Raw genomic sequence first — 25,460 nt, 5'->3', positions numbered from 1 at the left:
ATCTATTGTTATTCAACAACATTATTGTTGTTATTTTACTTCATTATATTTTTATTCAAACCTAGAAATGTCGGAAGACTTAAGACAACAAATCGAATATTCAAAGTCAAATAGATCTACTTGTAAAAAGTGCCGTGCACCGATTGCCTTGAATGATTTGAGAATCGGCTTGGAAACCAAGAGCAGAGCGTTCGACGGGTATGACGTAAGTTGGTATCACTTACAATGCTATAAGTTTGACAGAGTCAAATACATCAACCAGCTTAAATATTTCGATATGTTAAGATGGGATGACTTTATCAAAGTTAGAGAGATTCTAAAAGATACAACTCCGATTCAAAATGCACTCGAGAAACAAAATGTAACCACAATAATAAGACTTTATCATAAGTAACATGTATAACTAAAATATATTTATTCATTAGTATAATAATGATATTTGGAAAATTAAAGATGCACTTGGCGATGATTTAAAGCCAGCACAGATCAAGAAGCTCTATTCACACAATTACACTCTGGAGAATTTGTCACCTGCCCAGGTATTACATTTTGTTGCTGATGGAATGGCCTATGGAAGGGTTGGACCTTGTCCAAATTGCAAGAACCTCTCGGTTTTGTATGATGGTAATCACTATTATTGCAGAGGATGGGTAACTTCGTAAGTAATCTGATAAAGAAACCAATATATTGTCTCTTCTAAATAATCATATATAGATACACAAAATGTGATTGGTATGGTCCAAGCATTAAGAGATATAGATTCTCATTCCCATCTGATGTTAAATCCAAGTATTTATCGGAATATACATTCCCTCACGCACATCCATATGAAGAGTTAACAGGTAACGAATGACCAATTACATATGTATAGAGAATATTTAGTTTCGATATTAATTCTTTTTATATTTAGACTATGTAGCACCAAACAACAACAATAAGAGTGGAAATACTGATGATAGCGCTGATTCACCAACAACGCCAATAATAGCCTTCAAAGCATTCCCACCAGTAGAGGGATCAATATTTTTGGCAATTGATTCTGACTATCCACATAGCAAGGGCACTATTCAAGTAGAGCAATCCGACAAATATGGATACACTGCCTATAATGTCACCTTGATCTTTGCTGATATGGTGTCTGGAAAGAACAGTCTTTATAAATTACAACTGATCAAGCTCTCTGCTTCAAAGTATCATGTATTCAGAAAGTGGGCAAGAGTTGGTACCTCAGTTGGTGGAACTGCTGTAGATCCTTTCGCTACACTTGCAGATGCTATCAAGTTCTTTAAGACTCACTTCCAAGATAAGACTGGCTATGAGTGGGACGACCGTGGTAAATATGCAAAGTTACCAGGCAAATACTTTATGGTCGAGTTGGAGGACAGTTCATTTGAATCAAATGACGCAGCCAACAACGAACCAGATGAATCAGCATTCAACAATTATTCAAGCAGCTTGCCAATCGAAACACAGGATTTGCTAAAGATTATCTACAATTTCGATTTGATTAAAGCTCATCTCAAGCACATGAAGCTGAGTGTTGAGAAAATGCCATTGGGTAAAATTAGTCAAAGACAAATTAAATCTGCATACTCTGTACTTACAGAGATTCAAGAGGAGTTGGAAAGCGAAAGTCCAGTGAAATCAAAGATTGTCGATGCTTCGAACAGATTCTACACTTTGATTCCTCACGATTTTGGAAATGGTATACCAATCCTCATCGATAATATCAAGATGTTGACTGAGAAGATTAAAATGGTTGACACGATGGCCGACATTGAAATTGCCAATAATCTAAAAAAGTAAGATTAATAATGAAACCTTTTGATATTTCCATGTTTGCTAATTAAATTTTTAGAATTTCGATAGCGGCAGGTAATTCTCTTGATTCAAATTATTCAACTTTAAATACCGATTTGAAACCTCTTGCAAGTGGTTCATTCAACTATAGCTATTTAGAGCAATTAGCACTCTCAACTGCTGAGCCTGATATGTTGAAATTCTCTGTTTGCAACATATTCGAAGTTGAAAGAACTGGTGAAAGCGAAGCTTATTCGAAATGGGATCACAATCCAAACAAAGTTTTATTGTGGCATGGATCTAGAGCACCGAATTGGATTGGTATCTTGGGTAAGGGATTAAGAATCAGTCCACCGGAAGCTCCAAAAACAGGACTTCGTTTTGGAAAAGGTGTTTATTTTGCAGACTCGATCAGTGTCTCGCTTTCATATTGTGGTACAATGAAAGACTATCCATATGCTATTTTAGCTCTGTCAGAGGTTGCACTTGGCCAGTCAGAACCCCTTTCAAATGATAAATATATGGAGCAAGCATCCTTTGGATACCATAGTTCCAAAGCTTTGGGAATGAGAGCACCTGCAACTTTTGATGATTATCAAGACATCACAGTATTCCGTGGACCAATGGTTGCCAGTAGTTTAAGTACAAGCTGCACCCATAATGAATACATTGTCTATGATGTATCACAAGTAAAAATTAGATATCTTTTTGTTGTAAAAGTTGATTATTAAATAAAATTGTAAACATTTTCAAAGTGAATGGATCTCTGCAGAGCAAACTTTATCTTTATATCATCGCAAACTAATAAAAATATCGTTGCAGTAAAGATTTTACAATTTTAAAAATGGTTGAAATAATTAATTTATTTACATTGTCATATCTTCATCGATATTATTGATATTGAGTATTGGAGGGGTATAGATATGAGATTGTTTTGTTGAATATTGGCTAGCGAAATTCTTTTCAAATTTGTGCTGATCTATCAGATGTTCAACTCTATCATTCTCATTCCAGAAAAAAGTTTCGCAATCTTCTACAAAACATTCAAACTGTGTGATTGATAAAACAGTAAGTTTATTTTCTTGAATGAAATATAAAAATATTATTACCATCTTTTTTTTTTGTTTTAATGTATTGAATAGAGTGTCGTGTGTCTCTAAGAGATGACAATCTAACCATCGGTAGGTAGGGAATGATTGTAAGCATATCTCGCACATATTCTTGTGCACACTGTTGTAATGATTGGAAAACGACGCAATAGAGTCAAATTCTACACCATTGCACAAAACCAAATTCACACTTGATCGTACTTTTGTTATTTTCAAGATCATAATCAATCATCATGATTTCATTGATATCGTTTTGATTTGCATTGACATGATCTATTGTTTGTTTGATAAGATCATCATTCATTATACATCTTTGTTTTCCTCCCAAGTGTCTACCAATATTTATATCATTATAGAATGGATGATCGCTATCATATTTATGTATTTGTTTTCTATATTTGTTTATAGATGACATAAGAACAAAAAAATAACAAATTGTGAAAACAAAATTTTTTTTTTAAGATAGTAAGATACTTTACATCCAATTTAGAAAATTCCAACTCAACTTAACAGTAATAACAGTTCCAACTTATTTCTATGTGAAACAATGAAATTGTTTAACAATTCTACAAAATAAAAGAAGAAAATGAAAAGACATTCCCCACTGTGACGATGGTGCGGTATGGCATAAGGTATCTGGTCAATCCTTATGCCGATAAGCATACATACGTCAGTGGTATATACCTCCGTTCATTACATTTGGCGACACCTTAAGGGCGTGTGTTCGATTCCAGTAGGTGGAATAGCACGTAAAAGGATCTGCGGGAGATATGAGACTAATCTCTTTGAAGGAGGGGCGAGTGTGACGATGGTGCGGTATGGCACCAGGTATCTGGTCAATCCTTATGCCGATAAGCATACATACGTCAGTGGTATATACCTCCTCTCATTACACCCACATCAAAAAAGCTTCTGTGGCTCAGTAGGCAGAGCATTCGGCTGTTAACCGAATGGTCGTTGGTTCGATCCCAACCAGGAGCGAGCATTATATATAAAGTAACCCAATTTGCGCGCATAAAGTATTAAAATAAATATATTCTAACCTAAAACAAACTCAGCACTGAACACAAATACTATTTGTATAAAAAGAGCTTATATTTAAAAGATTACAGTTATATTTAAAATAAAATTTAAAAAAATTTTAAAAAACAATTAAATCATTGAAAAACAAGGATAACAATACATTTTTAAAATGATAAATCAATAACATCACTCCGGGGACTCGTACTTCTAAAAAAATGATTTAAACCCCTATCTCACACATTGTTGGCATGTTTTTTATAAAAATAATTGAAAATAAAGCACCTATATTTGGTAATCGTACGTAGTTAATTTTGAACCCCCAGCAAGATTCTCATCCTCACTGAAAAACAAAAAAAAATTGGCAGTTGCGTGGCCACCCACAATTTTTTTTTTTAATTTTTTTTTTTTTTTTTAATTTTTTTTTTTTTTTTTAAATTGCCATATCTTGAGCAAACATAGCTTCACTCGACATAAAGTCATCTAATGCTTCTATATAATTGATATAATCTTCATTTATATCATCTTTATTAATACCACTAATGATAATCGATATAGTTTGTTAGTTTAATCAGATAGATAGTATTCATTAAAATTCCTATTTATATTTACCTAATAAGATCAGGTGGTATCAATATCTTTTAAAAACTTTTGATATTGAATCTTTGTCTAACATTCTATTTACTATAGTGCTCTTGATAGTTGTTGTGTAGTGATATGAGTTTCTGGCATATCTTTAATCTAATTAGATTCTGTAGTTCGTCATCGAATGATCTTTAAAGACATCTCCAATCTCTGATAAAATCAAATCATTCGATTCAATAACCTTATGTAAATTTACAAGTTCTTCTGCTTGACTAAGATCTATAATATAATATTAGTTAGTATAGCTAAAGAGAATAGAATTGAATAGATAAAACTAAATACATGTATTAATAACACCAGATGGCAATGATTGTAAATCTTGATCGATTGCATTCGGCATCTTCAGTGCATGGTGTGGATGTTGTTCGATGTCAAACATCAAGTCGTTCAGCGAGGTGTATGGTTTACCATCTTTGTTGTGGTGAGCAACGAGAGTGTCGATACATCTATATCCAATACCGATGAATCGTCATCTTGATATTAAGTTGTATAGTCACCTGCAAGTATATGATCAGGTACTAAATCATCATCTTCATCAACACTACCATCATTCTGATTACTAACTAAACCAAAATCAATATTATTATTATTACTATTACTATTGATGTTTAATATATAATCTAATTCATTTAATACATTATTACAACTACTTCTATCATTATCATTCATTTTTGATCATTATTTGATTTCAAAATAGATGTTAATGTGATGAAATTTTTTTTCAAATTTTTTTTCAAATTTTTTTCAAATTTTTTTCAAATTTTTTTCATTTTTTATTTTTCCAAATTTGTAAAAACTGAAATAAGTGGGGTACGACTTTCTGAAGTGTATTAGAAAAATAAAGGATTAAGGAATTACTTTCAGAAATAATACAAAAAAAAACCTTTTAGACTCTTCATCATATTCTAAATGTAAAGGTTTTTAACTAATATTTTTTACTTAAAATGCATTCTTAATTAAATTTGATATATAAACAAAATCACACCGGAGTACTGCCAATCACTATATGAATCAATGCCAAACAAATTGAATCAAGTAATCCTCAAACAAGGTTATTGGACATCCTATTAATTGTTTTCTTTTAAATCAATTTAAATTGATATATATAAAAAATATTTTATCACTTCAGAAATTTTGCACAGTTAATTTTTGTTTTTTATTTTTTTTATTTTTTTTTAAAATGGTAAATGTTTCATTTTTTTTCTAATAATTAATCTTTAACAAAGATCTATCTTAGAATATATTTATTAGTTTCTATAACAAATAAATGTAATACTGTTTGATATTTTGAAACCTATCCCCGTTTTCACAGATTTTTGCTGTATTCAAAAGTCTAAATTTACTGCTGATGATCTGATCTCAAACAATAATGAGATGAGAAATAGTATAGAACACAACCAATAGTTATTAATAGGTTGCCTGTTAATATGCAAAATTCACCAACCAATTTGATCCAAAATGCTCTACACTAATTACAGTATAGACTAATGGTGTGCTGCAATCAATATCCATAAATAAGCCTGTTCCTGTTCTCAAATCTCCCAACGATGGTCTAATGTTTCTTATTTATCTTGGTGACTAAACTTTCTCTCAACTGAAACAACAATTATCTTTCAAAATTAAATCAGGAAATTAAAGAATTAGAATCAAATAATAATATATTCATTTATAAAGATAGATATTACCAAATACTTCTTTGAGCCACGTACGAGAGAACTTATCTGGAAGGAAGGAATGAGAGTCAAGAATAAGCTAGAAAAGTCAAAAGCCAAAAACCCAAAGGTCGAAATGAAGAGCTTCTCTGGTTTGGCTGCAGAACCTAGTCTTGACATTGATCCAACTAAAGTTCCTCCAGACACGTTACACATGATCATATCCATTGTTAAGACTGTTTTTAAACCGATACTACTACTATGTGACACCAATGAAACCTTACGAAAGACATCGAAGATTTCCTCAAGTGCACATGTACGGCTAAACTGACATTGATAACGGTCTCACCAGGTACACTCTTGCATGGACAGCCTTATACATTCTATGACCGATTCAAACAGTCAGCTTTTAACTATAAATATCTTGATCAATCAAGATATTCTTATTAAGACCTTGCCGAATCATTCTGTACATAATAATGATAAGTTAGAATTGGTAAGATGTTTAGTTTATAAAAAAAAATAAAAAAACAATTATAATTTTTTATAAAGCTAATGATATAGATAAAGAAATATTGGAAACAACTTCATTGCTTAATATCTTGCATGATATTTAAAGAGATTGTCAAAGAATATCAATGGAGATATACAGCAAAAAACTGAGAAACAGGACAGATGTATCAATAGTATCAGACAGATATATATTTATTTGTTATGGAAAGTAAGAAATATATTCTAAGATAGATCTTTGTAAATGATTAATAATTAAAAAAAATTGAATTATTTATTATTTAAAAAAAAAAAATAAAAGATAAAATTAATTTGTGCAATATTTATGAAGTATTAAAATATTTTTTATTATAGTACTTTTAAATTTATAGGAATGATACCAAATGTTAACAGAAAGATAAAAGATTTTTGGAATAGTTGATTTGGATTACTGAATAGCATAAGAAGGTTTTGGTATAAAATATAATTTTCAACAGTTGAAGACTAAAGAAAAACTAAGTAAAAACAAACTCAGCACAGAACACAAATATTATTTGTATAAGAAGAGTGTATATTTAAAAGATTACAATTATATTTAAAATAAAATTTTTAAAATTTTTTTAAAAAACAATTTAAATCATTGAAAAAAAAAGGATATGAATACTTTTTTTAAATGATAAATCAATACCATTATTAATAGAATAATAAAGGATTAGGGAATTACTTTCTGAAATAATACAAAAAAAAACTTTTTAGACTCTTCTTCATATTCAAAATGTAAAGGTTTTTAACTGATTTTTCATAAACAAAGATATTGTTTTTTTAGAAAGTAATTTAACAGATGAAACGAAAATAAAACAAGGAGAGTATAAAGAAAGGTTATTCTTGATCAATACTCCTAAAGTTATATCAATAAATTCAAAATTGTATTAATTTACAAATATTTAGTATTTGAATCAAATGTAAAATCAAACTTTAACAAAATTAATTAACATAAATTTAAATATAATGTTATTTAAAAATAGAAATCTCTGAGTAAAAGCAACATAACACAATGAAACTTTAAAAAAAAGTAAATTTATATTTGATAATTTTTCTTTTATTTAAATAGACATTCGTGTCCTATTTTTGTAATTATCCGATATGGATAATCCATATGTATTGAGTCTAATTAAGTAAATACCATGTTGAATGTGAAATAATGCTGTGTGTTGATAGTTTGTTGGTAGTTGAATGACCGACCACACATCTAAATGCATGCAGATTCAGTATAAACTATGTTCAATTCTAATGAATATCGCTTTGTATCTAAACATTGTACCGATCTGTATCATTCTTTTTATCTGCTAATTTTTCAATTTCAAAACTAATAATTAAACCATTAATAGGAGGAGATGAGTGATAGTGAATATGAAGAAGATTCAAACAAAATTTAAATTTGTTTTACCAAACATGGATTGCAGTCGTGCTCATACATTTATAAACTTATTTGGTTTGAATGAATCAACACATTCCACTTGTATATGAGATAATACTATTGAATATCGATTTGTATCATCTAAACATTTGATCTGTATCATACTGTGTTTGATAGTTTGTTGGTAGAGTTGAATGACCGACCACCATCCAAATGCAGATTCAGTATAAACTATGCATCATACTAATGAATATCGCTTTGTATCTGTACCAATCTCTATAATAATGTAGAATGTCTTTCATCTATTAATTAAATTTTGATTCTATACAACTCACTCATGAAGTGTGCACATTCACTGTACTCTATACTCACCTTTTTATTTTATACAAACTAATTGATGTTAATAGGTATTAACACTATCCTCTATCCAAATTTGGAACCATCTTCTTCATATTCACTATCACTCCCCTCCTCATTATTAATGGTTAGTTATTAGTTTGAAAAAGCAAAATTTAATTAATAGATTCTTAGAATCTTGATAGAAGTTCCTTCAGAAATATTGCACAAATAATTTTTGTTTGTTAATTTTTTTATTTTTTTTTAAAAAGTTAAATGTCTCAATTTTTTTTATAAATACTAATCATTTTCAAAGATCTATACTCCAATATATTTGTTACTTTCTAATAATAATATTTTATTGGCTATTTCTCATGTCCTGTGTGAGAATGTATATATAATATAAAACATGAACAAGCAGGTTAATATCAATACCTGTGATTTGTTGAATGATCATGAAAAAAAATGTCGTGACTCCCAAATTCAAATAGTTTCATAAAGATTCATATGACGTGCTGGGTTTTTGGAAATAACCAGTTTTCAAACATATCACATTTTAAGTAAAAAATATTTTGTGTTTTAGTACATGTATACTGTATATAGATGATGTCTTGTACAGTGTGGAATACAAATATTAGTTAAACAAAATTATTTACTAGTTGATCTATATCATAAGTACTCCAAAATTTCCAAAAAATTTTGGATTTTTTGTATTTATCGCCCAAATGACACAAGTTGAGGAATTGAACTTCCATCAATAAAAAGACACCTTAGCCAAGTGGTTACGGCGTTTGACTCGAAATCAAATCCCTTCGGGGGCGCAGGTTCGAATCCTGCAGGTGTCGAATCCTTTTAAAAAGAAATACCCATAAAGCGCGCATTTATATATATTTTTGTAAATGTACATAAGATTTATCTGTAGTTTTCATTTTTTTGAATATCACACCAGGCAAAGATTAGGAGTGGAAGTGTTACCGAGCGGAATGATAATCAAAAAAATGAAAACTACAGATAAATCTTATGTACTTTCCATGCTCTTCTATCACTTCTATCTTGAACCACCCACACCTGATCAAATAAAGCTTGTCAACAGACTTATTGCTTGGTTCTTCACCAGTGCACCTGATGCCAAGCAAAGTTCACTGCTTTGATGTCTTTGGACAGGTCTTGCTTTCCCTGGAATGATGGTGGTCTGAATTTGTGGGATCTATCTCTTCGCTCAGCTGCTTATAAGATATGGTCTTTAATAGATTCCTGTTGTTAAGTAGAAGCAACTCATTTAGTTACTTCAAAACTTGGTCATCCATGCTAGATTGTGCCAAAAAATTTACTAACCCAACATCTTCACCATCCTTCAAACTGTTCCATTCGTATTTGATGGATTTTAGAAACAATCACTTCCCAGAGTCTTACCGGGCAATCCCATCCTTGCTGATGATGGTAGTCTCCTTACTCTGAAGGAAATCTATTCTGTCCTATTCTACCACAAGTACCCCGTGTCCGCCGTACTGAAGGTCAACTAACCATCCAGATTGATCACTCTTTGGTTCTCCAATCTCAGTTCCTGCACCCAAGGTCAAAGCGCCTATGCTACGTAACAGCATATTCCGGCTGTACTCTCACACCTTCCCCATCAACCACAAGCGCACTGGTCATGTCTGTGAGTTCTGTGGTGACACCTTCACTGAACTCTGCAACCCACATGAGCACTTCTTCTTCAAATGCAGGAATGTAGTCTCACAACAGTTCCTTTCCTTTATCAAACATATATACCACAAGTACTGTAACTATAGACTTCCAATTGGAAGCACTCGTGCATCAAGTTCGACGGTCCTATTCGTACTACTGTCCACTTCACCCACCTTACTGCTGCTATCGTACATTCGTTATGGCAGGCGCTGTCCAGTAAAATGTTTGGTGATGGTACCCATTACAAGCTGGAAAATACCGTCAAGAGAGCAGTCGCCCATTACACCAAATTAATCGATCTATTTTATCCGAATACTACTCAACTTATTAATTAATAATAACTATAAACAATAATAATAATAATATTTTATTGGCTATTTCTCATGTCCTGTGTGAGAATGTATATATAATATAAAACACGAACAAGCAGGTTAATATCAATACCTGCGATTTGTTGACTGATCATGAGTTTGCTGATTTCAAAAAAAAATAAATAAATAAATAAATTTTTTTGTATTAAAAACAATGATATATTGTAGGGTTTAGCTATAGCTAAAGTAAAGTTGCTTTTATTTATTTAAATATCTGCCTTTTTATTTTTTTTCTGTTGTCTTCTTGATAAATGCTGTCTGGGAACTAGCTCTTGTGTTGAAACATTGGATTCCAACATTGCTTTTTCCAATTCCAAGAGTGCAACTTCATCATCGCTTGGTATCGTGCTGTCAGGAAAAAGTATTTGTTTTAAATATTTACATGAATGCTTAGATGATCTTTCAATCATATCTTTGGAAAACTAAAAATAAAAATACCTAATGGTATTATAAAACAAGCAACAATACATATCAAGTTCATTTATTGATACATTGATCTAACACTGAATATTTAATTAAAAGAAAAATAGCAGAACAAATGATTTATTCTCTTAAAAAACAAAAAAATTAAACAAATTATAAAACAAACAAATTTAGCAAAAATCAGCAAAATTCCCACCATAATAATACAAAACACCATCACAAAATAAAACATATTTATATTTAATTTAATTAAATTAACATTTATTAAATATTAATCAAACTACACCTCATAGTCATAAAGACAAAGCTATTTTAAGATGGAATAAATAAGAACACTCTTATTTTTTAATAGTATAAAGATATTAATAAAACACATATAACATGTGTGTCTCAAAAAAAATAATTGTTCACTTTTAATCATTTCTTTTTTTTTTTTTTTTTTTTTTTTCATTATATAAATATTCTAATGAATATTGATATTGGTATCGATTCATTATTAGATTCATTCAACAATATATCGTTAAATAGTGATGTTAATGATAGATATAAAAATGAATCAGATTATCAACGAATAGAACAATGCAAACAAATCTATCAATACATAAAGATATCGTTTGAAAATAGAGATTCCGATAGTCTAATAAACAATTGTTTTCAATTAAAACAACTATTGACTACATCATCAAACAACAACAACAACAACAACAACAACAACAACAACAACAACAACAACAACAACAACAACAACAACAACAACAACAGCAGTAAAAATAATCGTACATTGTCATCAATACTTTTTACATTTGAGTATCTATATAGAGTTGCAGATATACTCTATCAATCAGGTTACTATCAACAGAGTTTAGAGAATCTCGCTATAATCATTGAAAATGGTATTGATATCACACCGACAATGGAAATTGGCAACAATCATGATATCTATATTTTGAAATCTTTTACACTAAGTGTAAAGATTATTCAAATTTTGGATCAACCTACTCACCAGTTAGTTTGGAACATGAAACAATATATAGAGAATCAATGTACTGTGGACAACCGATTTGAAATCTTAGTCAACATTCTATTTATTTGTAAACCAATAAACTACAAACAATCAATCATAGAGTACACCAACAAACATCTATCAGTAAACAAACACAACATTAAGGAACAAGAATATGAATATTGGTTAGCATATCTATCATCTATCATCCGATAACAACAATAAATAAATTACCATATATAATTTAGCATGTATATTAATATTCTAACAAAACAACTTGTTTATTGTTTTTGTTTTTTAACTGAAAGTTCAGTGTTTGATTTATGAATGGAGCTGGGGGCATCGGCTTGACTAAATTTACCAGACAAAACCAAGAAAGGTTGTTGTGTCTTTTCTTGGTAGTTTTGTAGCGATTGCATCATTCCAAGTGGGGTATCGGTGGAGCTCATCTTCTTTTGTTTCATCTCTTCGTTGTACTTTCTCTGTATTTTCTCTTGCTTGTTCTTACCGGATGCCTTTCCATGGAATATCTGTGAGTGTGCAACGAATGCCTCCTTACGATTCATGATACGACCAAACTGATCTTTATGTTGGATAATCGGTTCATAGTCATCGAACGACTGTAACTTTCTCTTTGATTTCTCCTGTGGCTTTAACTCACCCTTTTGTATCAGTAGTTTCAATGCTGCAGACATACTCGAAGACACCATTGGCTCATCTTGTAGAATAACAGAACCATCCTCACCAGTTGCTGAATTACTTTTGTTCTTTTCAACACCATTTCCATTATAATCTGCTTTCTTTTCAATATATGAACCTTCTTCTTCTTCTTCTTCTTCCTCCTCTTGGTCATTATCGACTTGCATTTCTACATCTTCTTGATTCTCGATCTTTACAGGTTGATTTTCCTCATTGTAATCATCCTCTTCTTTAACATATGTAGGTTTGAAATTTGCCAATACACCCTCTGTCTTTAATCCTCTTACAAACTCTGAAACAGGACTGATAAATAGATCATTATCATCTTGATTTGTTTCCATTGCATTCTCTTTTTCTTTTACTCTTATTTAAAACTAATTTTAATAAATAAAGATAATTGTTAGTTAATCGATTCGATTGTTTTTTTGTTTGTTTGTTATAGATTACCTTTTTCAGCTATATTTCTTTGTATTAGAGGTGCTTTCTTTGCATTTGACAAACTCTTGTAAAACTCTTCGTCCTCTGCTTCCTCAAAGGTATCGGATGAGTAAGTAAGCTTTGCAATGTTACTTGCTTTGTCGACAGCCTTTTGATAGTTTGCCTCACGTTTTGCACGTTGGTTCTCCTCTTCGATTTCATTCTTTGCTTGAAGAGACTTTCGTGAACCACGATCACTCGAAGTGGTTGCATCCAGTTGTTGTAAAATATCGATATCATCGCTATCCTTATTCTTTGATCTCATTGATTTCTTCTTTTTCTTTTTACTAGTTGGTTTCTTAAACTTTGCCATTTCTTCATTTGTATAGAATGATGATTGTATAGTTGCTATATAAAAAAAAAAAAAAATGTTAAATAATTAGTAAATCATATTGATTATTTGTAATAACATATACATACATTCAGTTGATAAATCAAATGCAGAGTAACTATTCAATCTATTTCTAATTTCTTCTTGCATATCTTCTTTTTTGGTTAGATCTTCTACACCTGTTTTAGATTTATTGGTAATGATAAATCCCTAAAATAAATAAAAAAGAAAGATGTTCATAGGTTAGACAGAGAGAGATATATTAAAGTTTGAAAAAATATAGTTACAGTTTCTTTTATAGCATTATCATCGTCATAATGAGATAGAATATCAAGTTGCTTACCATACTCATCGAATTTGTCGTATTGTGATTTCTTCTTTGATGATTCCAACTTTTGATTGATTTTCTCTTTCTCTGCAAGTCGGACGTCGATCAGCTCTGAATCACCATCATTCAAAACATCGGTATCTTTCAACACCAATACATGTTCACCACCATCATCGAAACTCTGTAGTTGATTTGCAACCTTTATTCCAGCTAAATCATCTGCTGAATATCCCGATGACTTTCTTTTTGATCTACCATCAGATGATTTTCCACCGGTTGTTTGTTTCTGTTGATCTTTTTGTTGTTGTTGTTGTTTTATTCTTGATCTTTGTACCCATGTTGATATGTCATCATCTTGATTATCACCATCTTCCAACAATTGTTCAGCAATTGACTTTCCAACGCTAGAAGTAGCTTCTCTTTTCTGTTTTAATCTAAATTTTATAATATAGATTTAGATTAATAAGTATACTAATAATAAATCAATAGCAACCTAAAGATAATATACTTTTTAATAGTATCAGCAATATCATTTGTATTACTATTTGAAGTATTAGTGGCAGTGGCCGCAGTTTGTTTAGATTCTTTTGGTGTATTATCAACTTTCAAAGGTTTAAGACCAAGCGATGCCCTAATCCTATTTGTTTCTTCAATAGAGATTTCCTCTCTCCATTTACCTGTTGAATCTGACATCAATTATATAAACAATAATATACAAACAATAAAAATATAATTGTTATTAAAAAAAATAAAAAAGAATCACGATGTTGTAAAAATTTTAATCATAATATTTTTATTTTTTGTTCACCATATAGTAGTAATAAGAGAAATTTCGACAATATAAATTTATTTATTCTGAATCTTTAAATTGAAAAGAATTCTTTGTTGCATCTTCTGGTGAATTTTTATATTGTAATAAGAATCCCTAATAATAATAATAATAAGTAATGTTTTTTTTGTTAATAATATAATTAATATTTTAAATATTTAAATACTTACTTGTATTTGTGACATTGAAAGTTGTTTTGAGTGCGGAATGTTTGATGAGAATTGTTTGGCAAGTTCAAACTCTGGTTGGTTTGGTTTGATTGTATAAAAGTGACAGAAGAGATCGAGTGCTTGTTGTCTGGTGGCATTTTCTATGTGGATTTTCATGTCGATACGACCGTCTCTGATGAGTGCTGGGTCGAGTTGCTCTATCTTGTTGGTTGTCATGAATAGAATACGTCCTTCTTGCGATGCTACACCATCGAGTGCATTCAAGACACCAGAGAATGTCAGACTTGACTGTTGGAATGCATTCTCACCAGACTTGTCACGCACAGAAAAAGCAGCATCGACATCCTCTATCAACAAGATCGACTTGGGTGGTGCATTATTAAGTAAATAATTAATCTGCTTATCATCCATATCACGTGTTGAAAGTGATACTATACAAATATCCAAAGACAATTCACCAGCAATAGCATTGACCAACGACGACTTTCCATTACCGGGTGCACCATACAACAAATATCCTCTCCTATATGGAATACCTCTATTTCTAAACCAATCTTCATTATCTATAAACTCTTTAATATCTTTTAATAAATTATTTTTCAATGTACTCTTTTTTTTTTTTTTTTTTTTAAGGTTTAATAACAACACTTTAGATAATCTATATCTTTTTTTTTTTTTTTTTTTTTGCAACACTTACTGGTAATATAACGGATGATAATGATCTAATGGTTCTTGGATTACCGAAACGTTGCCAATTACCATCACTGTTGATGTAAACAACGGTTTTACCTTCATCTTTTTGAAGAGATAGTCTCATTGCTTCATCGATGAGTTGTTGGATGATCGATGTGTCGTTTCCAAAAGTTGAGAGTTCAATCGATTCGAATGGTGCACCGGAAGACATGTCAAAGGTGGAATCACGAATTCTGTTGACAAAGATAGTACGCTCACGATAGCTGATGCGATGTCGTCCTAACGATGGTGCAAAGACAACACGTGGATTCTTTCCAGCGGCATTGTAGATGGTTTCTGCATTGAGTTGCGTGGCAGTCTTTACTGATTCGCAACCGGATAGCCATTGCAAAAGTGCATCGAATGACTTGTCTTTACTATCTATAGTTACCGTAACGAAAAACGATTGATTTACACGTCGAAATGCATCCCTTGATAAACCTGAAATGAAACCAACTGTGCCACTAACAATAAGAAATCCTAAACCCTGTTTGATTCCCAACAATAAATTCTTATTATTTAGAAATCCAACAATTGAACTAATAAGATCTTTAAAAGCAGATGATTTTACAATCATCACATGATCACTATTGATACTCATTATTTTATATTTATTGCAATATTAATTTAATATGATCATTAGTATTAAATACCTTCCTTTTCGCACTTGAGCAAAAAAAAAAAAACAAATTTTAAAACAAATTTTAAAAAAATTAACAAAAAACCAAAAAAAAACGAACGATTAATTTGTTTTGATTAAAAAGTAATAAACAAAGTTACATTACAACCATATTTATTTATATAATAATAATATGTCATCATTAAAAGTAAAGAATCTTCTTCCAAATAGGGAGAAGAGAGAAAGACCACAACCAAGATCAGTTACAAATGGATTTCTAGAGAGAAAGAAAGATTACAAGTTACGTGCAGATGACTTTAATAAAAAGAGAGATCAACTTAAAAAGTTGAAACTTAAAGCTGCTTTAAAGAATCCAGAGGAATTTAGATTTAATATGATAAATTCTAAAGTTATAGTATGTTATATATATTTGTACGAGTTGATAAAATAGACTATGAATCTAATTGATATTTTATCATTATTACTATTATTATTATTATAGAAAGGAGTACATCATACAATAAGTAAAAGTGAATTGGATCAAAGTGATTTAGCAGATATCAAACAACAAGATCAATTGTATTTACAGAGTAAGAGAATATCGGAGGAGAAAAAGATAGCGCGTTTGCAATCTACTTTGCAATATATAGATGCAGGTGTAGCACCATCCGATCAAGTTATATTTTTAGACAACGAGAATGAAGTTAAGAATTTCAATGCTGTAGAATATTTCGAAACGATACCAGAGGCATTCTCTAATAATTCCTCCACCATTCCAAAGCTGTCAAAACTGAAAGAAGGTTCACTCGTGCTCAATCCTCGTACTGCACCATCTGCTGCCGAAATCGAGGCAATGACCACCACCTCTTACAAAGAATTGGAAGCAAGAAAGATTCGTCATGCAGAACTCTATAAAGCTGAAAGACAACTCGAACATCAAAAACAATCAATTGTAAGTATAAAAATGAAACCAAACTCATATTAATTACATAAACAAAATATTAACATATTATATTTCATTACTCATAGAAAAATAAAGGTGAAAAACCAATTAAAGTTAAAGTTGGTGGTAAAAAAGAAACATGGAAACTCAAGAGAAAGAAATAAATTATTTTTATTTAAATAAAATACAATTATTTGGTGATACACACCATTTTATTACGAGATCCTCAGGATTAATTTTAAGTTGGCTCCTTGATTTCTGACCGATCAAACGGTTGTAATAACCAACGCACACAATCAAAGCATGCAGCGGAACCTGGCACACTGTTGTAGGTACCCTCTTTGTAGGTACCTCATGAGTAAAGTGTCACGAAGTAACTTGAACATAAATTAATTAATTTTTTTCAAGTTTTGCGAATCTGATTTGTGACATCATCATCTATATTTTATTATTTGTTTGCCACCTATTTTTTTTTTTTTTTTTTGAAAAAAGTTTTTTGGGACTCTGGGTGACCACGGTTTTTTGTCCAGTGCCAACCTTTTAATAAAAATCAAGATTTTTTTCTTAAACATCTTTACTATAATACCGAAAAGTTTTTGTAAATGGTATAACTTTATTGAACCTTTCGTTTAAATCTTTAATTGGTTTCTTTCCGTTTAATTTCTGAGCTTATGATGTTATACTCTGAAAGAAAAGTCAACCAATTTTTTTATTAATGGTGATTTTGTTGTTTTTACAAAATTTTGCATCTTTCTTGGCAAGAACACCAAAAGTTTTAAAAATCTAGGAACCACAAAACCAACCTTCAAAAAAGGTTGTTATTTTACCATAAAAATCTTTTAAACAATCTTAATTTTTGTAAAATTTTTTTAACCAAGCCATTTAAAAAGAAATCAATGTTCAAAAAAAAAAACTATTATCTCTTTAAATCTTTTAATATTTTTTATATACTTATAATATTTATAAAATGAAATCATTATTTATAATATATATTTTATTTATTACTTTTGGAATTTGTCTATCCACCCAATTATATGTAGATAGTGGAAACAAAGTCAATTCCATGCCATGTGGAGATACAACTCAAAATGCTTGTCTTGATATCTTGACTGCCCTTTCTGTATATAAAAATTCAAACAATTCCGATTCTTTAGTTTTACTTTTGGCCGGTGGAGTATACTCAGGTCCAAACAATACCGATATCTCTTTGTCCAATATTACTTTGACCATCAAGAGTGCCAATCCAAATTCACAGGCTACCATTGACATGAAAAGTGAAGCTGGTTTCATCATTATTGCAGACACTCCAGTTCCAACCACTACCATGTTGACAATTAGTTATATGACTGTTACCAATAGTTTGGGAGCTGCAGTCACAATCAATATCTCAAATGTCTATACCAATGTTGTCATGGACAATGTTATTGCCACCAACAACAACAACAATAATGGAGGTGTTTTCAATGTTCAAACCAGTGGTCATAGTAGCGCTACCACCTCTGTTGTAATTTCCAACTCGGTGCTTAACAATAATACTGCCACCAATTCCGGTGCTGTATACTACACATCGACCCCAGGTAATCTTACCATCGTAAACAGTGTCATCAACAACAATATTGCAGGTAAAACTGGAATCCTCTACATTATCTTCTCTGGCCTTTACCTCAATAATGTGACAATGTCTGGGAATATTGCCAGCAGTACTCTTATGGCCATTGCAAATGTTGCCGACACTGCCACTATCAACGGACTGACCTACGCTAATAACAATCTTAGAAACTCTGGTGGTTCTCACATCAAGAGTATCGAGAGTGATGTTTTAATCACCAGCTCTACCTTTAGTGGAAACAACGGTGGCAGTATCATTCAATATAAACTTTCAAGTCTATTCTATGGACGTTTATTGAATATCAACAATTGTAAATTCAACCAGAATATTGGTTCCAGCGTTGGTGTTCTCTACATGGACTCTGGTGCTGTTCTCAACTTGAACAACTCTGTATTTACCAACAATTTTGCTAATGACTATGGTGGTGCACTCTACCTCTCTGGAAGTTATTCTGCCAAAGTTTCAAACACACTCTTCAACAATACCAATGTGGGAGACGATGGAGTTGGTAGCACCGTCTACTCTAGCGGCGTTTCCTCCGGTTTGATCTTCACCAATGTCACCTTCAATACTACCTCGAATGTCACCACACCCTTCTACTGCAGTATGTCGAAATTAACTTTTAACAACATCAAAACCAATGCCAAGACTTTCCTTTCATGTGCGTCTGAGGATTCATGCACTGTAAGCGGAACCAGTGATGCGTATTCGTGTAAGGATGAACCCGCCGATTCAAATGATCATAAAAAGAAAGGACTTACAAACGGACAAGTTGCTGGTATCGTTATTGGTGTCATTTTGGGTATTGCTTTTGTCATTATAATCGTTTACATTGCATATAAGAGACATCACAATCATCACAAGTACAGAAGCTATCATTAAAACATAAAAAAAATAATAATTTATTGTTACGAATAAAATAAAATAGATACAACAAAATTTATATTACCATGTTTTATTATTTAAAAATTTTTTTGAAACCCTTTCAAAGGGTTATGGCTAAAAAAAAAACTAATAGAGAACGAAGAGATATGTAAAGGATAGATCACAATATGAAAAGTCCAAGGTAGAAGCATATTAATGATCCATCCTGGGATCCGAACAGTCGACAATCCGAATCTAAACTGCGATACACTCGTAAAATGTACTAGGTGAATGGTCAACCGTTCTATATCAATTGTGAGGTAAATGGTAAGTTTATTTTTTTATTATTTTATTCGAAATGAGCCAATCACTTATTTTTTCTCGATAGAACACATTCATTTAAACATTATTTTTAATTTCTTTGTTTTTTTTCTCAAAATTTTTACAGTAAAAATAATCTTCATAAGATTATTCTTTAAGATTAAGGGGCATCAAATTTTTTTTGTAAAAAAGGTCTGGTATCGTAAAAGAAAAATAGTAAAAAACTTTATGTAAAAAATCAAGATTTTTAACAGATATTTAATAAAGAATATCTTTTTATTATACTTTATTTTATTTAAATAAAAATTATCTTAAATATCATTTAAAATATCTTAGTTTACTCTTTTTTTTTTCTATTTAAACAAAAACTTGAAGATCTTTCGTTTAAACGAAATCAAAGTCTCATATATATCTAATATCTATTTATTTATTTATTATTTATAAAATGCAAAAGTTTAATTATTCATTAGTATTTATATCTTTAATTTTTTTATGTAAACTTGTTTCTTCACAACCAGAAACAATTATTTTAAACCCAAACAATGTTCAATATACAATGCCATGTGGTAATACTACAGACAATGCTTGTCCTGATATTGCTAGTGCTCTCAACTCTACAAGTTCCGCCAATGTAATATTGAATTTGGGAAATTACACATACACTGGTCCAAACAACACCTTTATCAATCTGATAAATATAACTGTTACGATCCAAGGAAATCAAAATGGATATGCTACCATCAATATGGCCAACAATAGTTACTTCATTTCAATGTTGGACAATCAACAAAGTAATGGTAATGTTAGTCTAACATTACAATATCTAAATATTGTCAATGGCTCAGGTTTCCATGGAATGATGGGTGGTGTTATCTATATTAGTACCAGTTTCTCCAACTCAATCTTGATACTTGACAATGTCATTGCTACCAACAACAATGCTTATTATGGTGGTGTCGTTTATCTAAAAACATCTCAACCATCTTATATTACCATTTCCAACTCAACATTCAGAAATAACTCTGCAAATTTCGGTGCCGTTTTCTATACAGACAATTATAGTCAAACAAATATTTCAAACACGAATATCATTGGAAATCAGGCTGAATATGGAATTATTTTCGTAACGAACGGAACTATTTCATTCAATAATGTTTTAGTCGATTCGAATGTTGGAGGAAACTCGGTGCTTAGACTCAATAGCAATGGAAATGTCAGCGTCTACAACATGACTCTTACAAACAACTATGTGTCACCATCGACATCTCCATTGACAAGTTCCATCGTGTTGTCACAACAAAACAATCTTCAATTCTATAACTCCCAAATTTCCAATAACACCGGTACTCCCATTACATTCAGTTCAAAGATGACTCTCTTCATTAGTAACACTCACATTAATGGAAACAATGCCCCAGTTTTCGGTGGTGCCATCGTTGTATTCTATGGAACGTTGGCCATCTCTAGCTCTGTTATATCATCCAACTATGCTCTTCTAGCAGGTGGTGGCGTTTATATTTTCGATTCCTTAGGCCTCACCATTGTCAACACCAACTTTTCAAGTAACGCTGTTAGTTTCAACGGTACCGGTAGTGCATTGTACATCAACAACATCGATACAAAAGTACTAATAGTCGATGTAACCTTTTCGGATAATTTAAACAACGACACAGTCAATCCAGTCTACTGTGATAGCTCAAGTGTTACAATGAGTAACATTACCTCGGCTGACGAAAAATTACTCACTTGTGTAAGTGAAAAAGAGAGATGTAAATTCAGTGGTAACTACGATATAGCTGAATCATCTTGTCCTGCAAAGAGTGGACTTGGTTCTGGCGCCATTGCAGGTATCATTATCGGTTCTATTGCTGGTTTACTACTTTTAATTCTCGTTATTTATATTTTAAAGAAGAGACATCACAATCATCACAAATACAAAAGTTATAATTAATTATTGTAACAAATAAAGTATATAAATAAAATATTTTTATTTTTATTTTTATTTTTTCGGATTTATCCCAAATTTGATATCTAGATCTTAATCTTATTAAACTTTTTCTGTTTTTTTTTTTTTTGATTTTTCAAATGTCAAATAATTGTTATTCGAAATGAATAGATATATATTGTTAATAACTTTCTTTTGTTGTTCAATAGTTGTTGAGACAAGTTCAGCACAACCAGTAACATTATTTGTGAATCCATATTTAGTAAATTATACACTACCTTGTGGTGCTAGTGCAGACAATGCTTGTCCAGATATTGTAAATGCACTTGCTTCTACACAATCAGACAATGTTCTTTTAAGTGTCGGCGATGCAACACTCACAGGTAAAAACAATACAAATATCTCACTGCTCAATAGAACTGTGACAATTCAAGGTAATCCAGATAGCTATGCCGACATAGAATTGAACTACAATGGTACATTCTTTATCATTGAAGATTCAGAGCAATACAATGGACCAACCACTCTTACATTACAATACTTAAGGATTGTAAATGGTACAGGTTATTCTAGTGGAAATGTGCATTTGGGTGGAGTGGTTTATATGAATACATCATACTCTAATACAGTGTTGGTAGTGGATCATATATCGGTCATCAATAACCATGCTGACGATGGTGCTGTTGTCTACACTGCTCTGCCTACTACTTCCAACCCTTCTTTCTCATCAACTATTGTAATTTCCAATGCCGAATTTATTGCCAATAAAGCTAGTGGAAATGGTGCCGTTATCTATTCTCAGGTAACCGACACCAAACTACAGATTACAAACTCAAGTTTTGTTAATAACAAAGGAAACACTATCATCACCTCCAACATTACAACAGCCATACTTGCTAATATATTGATCGATTCGAATCAAGGATCATTATATATCATGGATCTCTATGGTGATAGTTCATCGATGATCTCTCTTCAAAATCTGGTTGTTAGTAACAACCAAATCACCACAGGAAATCAACAACCAACTGGTTACATCTTAAATTTATATCAGGTGATTGTGTCTATTAAAGATTCTATTTTTGCTAACAACACTAATGGAACGCCCATCAAGTTTAAAGGTGAAGGTGGAATGGGTATCACAAATACAACTTTCAGTTCGAATACTAGTAAAAAGAATGGAGGTGCTATATATTCCACTCAAGGTACTCTGACAGTCTGGAATTCAACGATGATCAATAACCAAGCAGATCAAGGTGGTGCAATTGCTGTATACCAATCTTCACTAACATTAAGTGATGTAATCATTGTTGGAAATCAAGCTGTTACCTCAGGTGGTGGACTTTTCATATTAAACGATCAACATGGTAGTTCAGTCATTATCAACAGTACTACTTTTGGACAAAACTTTGTCAGTGGACAGAATGGTATTGGAACGGTCATGTACATCAATAACTCTGCCACACCACCAACGAAAATCAAACTTAATGACGTTGTATTATTCAATAACACCTACAATCAATACACAGAGCCAATATATTGTACGGGTAGTGCCGATGTTGTCATGAATGATATTGAAACCGATTTCAAGAGTCTTATCACCTGTTTAAGTGTAGAGCGATGCAGTTACTCTGGAAACTATAATGGTGTCAGTGCATGTCCAAGTGGTGAACCTACAAAGACTCCACTTAGTGGAGGAGAAATTGCTGCTATTGTCACTGGTTCTATAGCAGGTGCTACTCTCTTAATTATCATAATCTATTTTGCTAGGAAAAGATTTATTCGTGCAAAATACAATGTTATTGTAAATAGTTGATAAGAAAAATTGTTTGCAATAAAGAATCCTTTATTTAATTCTTATTCATCTTGTAAATCAAAAATATCTTTTTTGTTAATTTATTAAAGAATTCTTTTATTTTTTTGTTCTTAAATTTGGTTATCAAAAAAAAAGAATAATGATTTTAATAAATATCTGTTTTATAACCACAAAATTTTCAAGTAATCTTTTAGATATATGAATATCCACTAATGATAAAACCAATAAAATTGATGTTTTACAAAATGTAGAGTTATTATTTTAAAAGTTTAGTTTACAAAAATGAATAATTATATTTTGATATTTTTTATATTATTTGTTTCAAAGATTTGTTCTTCACAAACAGTAACTTTGTTTGTCAATTCAAATGTTACCAATTACACTTTACCTTGTGGTGATACTTTAGATAATGCTTGTCCAGATATTGTTAGTGCACTTTCATCATCAAACAGTACTGTACTATTATTAAAATTGGAAAGCGGTATTTACACTGGTGAAAATAATACAAACATAAAATTATTATTCAATTGTACAATAACAATCCAAGGAAATCAAGATAATTATGCAACCATCGATTTAGTTAGCAATGGATCATTTATTATTATCCAAGATACTCAACAACAAAGAGGATTATCCAATTTAACTTTGCAATATCTTAATATTAAAAATGGTTCCGGTAGCTCTTTCAATTCATACGATGGTGGTGTTTTTTATATAAATACACATTATTCAACAAACAATATAGTAATAGATAGTGTAATAGTATCAAATAACAATGCTACTAATGGAGGTGTATTCTATGTTTATTCTCAGGGTGTTACCAATATTACGATTTCAAATTCTGTATTCTCTGATAATACTGCCTCGGAGGAAGGTGCAATTTTAACCACCACTTCATCAACCAAACCTTGTAATCTATGGATTACAAATAGTATTATCAATGGAAACACAGCCTCCTATAGTATTATTTCAACAGATGATAGCTTTGTTAGTTTATCCAATGTGGTTATCAGCTCAAATATTGCCAATACCACTATTTTAAGATTCCTAAACAACGAGAATGTATTGATTCAAAACCTTACATTGGTTAACAATCAAGTGAATGGCATTGGTCCTTCAATATCAGACTATGGTTTTATTACTCTCATCAACAATAATGTTATAGTCGTCAACTCTAAACTATCAAACAATGTTGGTATGGCATCGCCAATAACATTCTACTCGATTGGACAGCTGGGTGTTCACAACACATTATTTGATTCCAACCGTCTTCCAGACTCTGGTGGTGCACTAAATATAGCACAAGGAATTGCATACATTTCGAATTGTACATTCTCTAATAATCAAGCAAACTTTGGTGGTGCCATCTACCTGTCGAATGCACTTGGTTTGGTCATTGGTAACAGCACATTCAGTGGCAACTCTGTAGGTACCAGCGGAGAAGCAAGTATTTTGTATATAAGCAATTCAAAGACTACAGTGGAATTCAATGGAGTAGTCTTCACCAATACCACCGTTAACAAGCAGAGTAACGCTATCTATTGTTCCGGTGCTAATCTCGAATTGAATGACATAGAGTCTGACACCAATGATATTGTTACTTGCAGTGAGCCAGATGTAGACAACAAAGATAAGTGCACATACTCTGGTAATTTTCGAGTGTGTAAATCTAAAGGTTCCAATGATGACAAATCACATGTTAGAATAATCGTCGGCGTTGTCGTTGGAGTTACTGGTGGCATACTTTTGACCGTTTTCATCTATATTATATACAAGAGACATCATAATCATCACAAATATAAAAGTTATTATTAATATTATCA

The 25,460-nt window shown here is 31.3% G+C and overlaps 12 protein-coding genes and 2 non-coding genes across 14 annotated transcripts; 8 read left to right on the top strand and 6 right to left on the bottom strand.

Annotated features, from left to right (window-relative positions):
• Positions 1-67: 67 nt before the first annotated feature.
• adprt1B (polyADP-ribosyltransferase) lies at positions 68-3,460 on the top strand (the record flags this gene model as incomplete). Its single annotated transcript, XM_020580874.1, has 8 exons — positions 68-361; positions 426-658; positions 715-842; positions 911-1,802; positions 1,859-2,489; positions 2,945-2,981; positions 3,266-3,290; positions 3,376-3,460. The coding sequence occupies 8 exons, from the start codon at positions 68-70 to the stop codon at positions 3,458-3,460; spliced, it is 2,325 nt and encodes a 774-aa protein (XP_020428459.1).
• A 357-nt stretch (positions 3,461-3,817) lies between these two features.
• On the top strand, positions 3,818-3,890 carry PPL_10091. The gene has a single exon. It is a non-coding gene; the product is annotated as a tRNA-Asn (tRNA).
• Positions 3,891-4,362: 472 nt separating this feature from the next.
• On the bottom strand, positions 4,363-4,914 carry PPL_10090 (uncharacterized protein; the record flags this gene model as incomplete). Its single annotated transcript, XM_020580873.1, has 4 exons — positions 4,363-4,468; positions 4,615-4,670; positions 4,714-4,793; positions 4,857-4,914. 4 exons carry the CDS (start codon positions 4,912-4,914, stop codon positions 4,363-4,365), a joined length of 300 nt encoding a protein of 99 aa, XP_020428458.1.
• Positions 4,915-5,054: 140 nt separating this feature from the next.
• Positions 5,055-5,243, bottom strand: PPL_10089 (uncharacterized protein; the record flags this gene model as incomplete). Its single annotated transcript, XM_020580872.1, has 1 exon — positions 5,055-5,243. The coding sequence occupies one exon, from the start codon at positions 5,241-5,243 to the stop codon at positions 5,055-5,057; it is 189 nt and encodes a 62-aa protein (XP_020428457.1).
• Positions 5,244-5,784: 541 nt separating this feature from the next.
• PPL_10087 (uncharacterized protein) lies at positions 5,785-9,397 on the bottom strand (the record flags this gene model as incomplete). The annotated part of the gene is made up of 8 exons (XM_020580871.1): positions 5,785-5,802; positions 6,015-6,135; positions 6,267-6,548; positions 7,654-7,688; positions 8,191-8,363; positions 8,770-8,812; positions 9,255-9,317; positions 9,374-9,397. The coding sequence occupies 8 exons, from the start codon at positions 9,395-9,397 to the stop codon at positions 5,785-5,787; spliced, it is 759 nt and encodes a 252-aa protein (XP_020428456.1).
• PPL_10088 lies at positions 9,233-9,313 on the top strand. Its single transcript has one exon. It is a non-coding gene; the product is annotated as a tRNA-Ser (tRNA).
• A 1,337-nt stretch (positions 9,398-10,734) lies between the features above and the next one.
• On the bottom strand, positions 10,735-10,938 carry PPL_10086 (uncharacterized protein; the record flags this gene model as incomplete). The annotated part of the gene is made up of 1 exon (XM_020580870.1): positions 10,735-10,938. The coding sequence occupies one exon, from the start codon at positions 10,936-10,938 to the stop codon at positions 10,735-10,737; it is 204 nt and encodes a 67-aa protein (XP_020428455.1).
• A 479-nt stretch (positions 10,939-11,417) lies between these two features.
• Positions 11,418-12,170, top strand: PPL_10085 (uncharacterized protein; the record flags this gene model as incomplete). Its single annotated transcript, XM_020580869.1, has 1 exon — positions 11,418-12,170. One exon carries the CDS (start codon positions 11,418-11,420, stop codon positions 12,168-12,170), a length of 753 nt encoding a protein of 250 aa, XP_020428454.1.
• Positions 12,171-12,235: 65 nt separating this feature from the next.
• On the bottom strand, positions 12,236-14,482 carry PPL_10084 (SART-1 family protein; the record flags this gene model as incomplete). Its single annotated transcript, XM_020580868.1, has 5 exons — positions 12,236-13,014; positions 13,101-13,478; positions 13,551-13,671; positions 13,749-14,223; positions 14,298-14,482. The coding sequence occupies 5 exons, from the start codon at positions 14,480-14,482 to the stop codon at positions 12,236-12,238; spliced, it is 1,938 nt and encodes a 645-aa protein (XP_020428453.1).
• A 157-nt stretch (positions 14,483-14,639) lies between these two features.
• On the bottom strand, positions 14,640-16,121 carry bcs1lA (mitochondrial chaperone BCS1; the record flags this gene model as incomplete). Its single annotated transcript, XM_020580867.1, has 3 exons — positions 14,640-14,714; positions 14,789-15,397; positions 15,486-16,121. 3 exons carry the CDS (start codon positions 16,119-16,121, stop codon positions 14,640-14,642), a joined length of 1,320 nt encoding a protein of 439 aa, XP_020428452.1.
• A 211-nt stretch (positions 16,122-16,332) lies between these two features.
• utp11 (U3 small nucleolar RNA-associated protein 11) lies at positions 16,333-17,246 on the top strand (the record flags this gene model as incomplete). Its single annotated transcript, XM_020580866.1, has 3 exons — positions 16,333-16,554; positions 16,642-17,091; positions 17,169-17,246. The coding sequence occupies 3 exons, from the start codon at positions 16,333-16,335 to the stop codon at positions 17,244-17,246; spliced, it is 750 nt and encodes a 249-aa protein (XP_020428451.1).
• Positions 17,247-18,145: 899 nt separating this feature from the next.
• PPL_10081 (uncharacterized protein) lies at positions 18,146-19,573 on the top strand (the record flags this gene model as incomplete). Its single annotated transcript, XM_020580865.1, has 1 exon — positions 18,146-19,573. The coding sequence occupies one exon, from the start codon at positions 18,146-18,148 to the stop codon at positions 19,571-19,573; it is 1,428 nt and encodes a 475-aa protein (XP_020428450.1).
• A 748-nt stretch (positions 19,574-20,321) lies between these two features.
• Positions 20,322-21,827, top strand: PPL_10080 (uncharacterized protein; the record flags this gene model as incomplete). Its single annotated transcript, XM_020580864.1, has 1 exon — positions 20,322-21,827. The coding sequence occupies one exon, from the start codon at positions 20,322-20,324 to the stop codon at positions 21,825-21,827; it is 1,506 nt and encodes a 501-aa protein (XP_020428449.1).
• Positions 21,828-21,984: 157 nt separating this feature from the next.
• On the top strand, positions 21,985-25,452 carry PPL_10079 (beta strand repeat-containing protein; the record flags this gene model as incomplete). Its single annotated transcript, XM_020580863.1, has 2 exons — positions 21,985-23,625; positions 23,965-25,452. 2 exons carry the CDS (start codon positions 21,985-21,987, stop codon positions 25,450-25,452), a joined length of 3,129 nt encoding a protein of 1,042 aa, XP_020428448.1.
• Positions 25,453-25,460: the final 8 nt, after the last annotated feature.

The sequence above is a fragment of the Heterostelium album genome (genome assembly GCF_000004825.1).
Source record: "Heterostelium album PN500 unplaced genomic scaffold PPL_scaffold12, whole genome shotgun sequence".
Taxonomy (NCBI): domain Eukaryota; phylum Evosea; class Eumycetozoa; order Acytosteliales; family Acytosteliaceae; genus Heterostelium; species Heterostelium album.
This window is presented reverse-complemented; position numbering and strand designations above follow the sequence as displayed.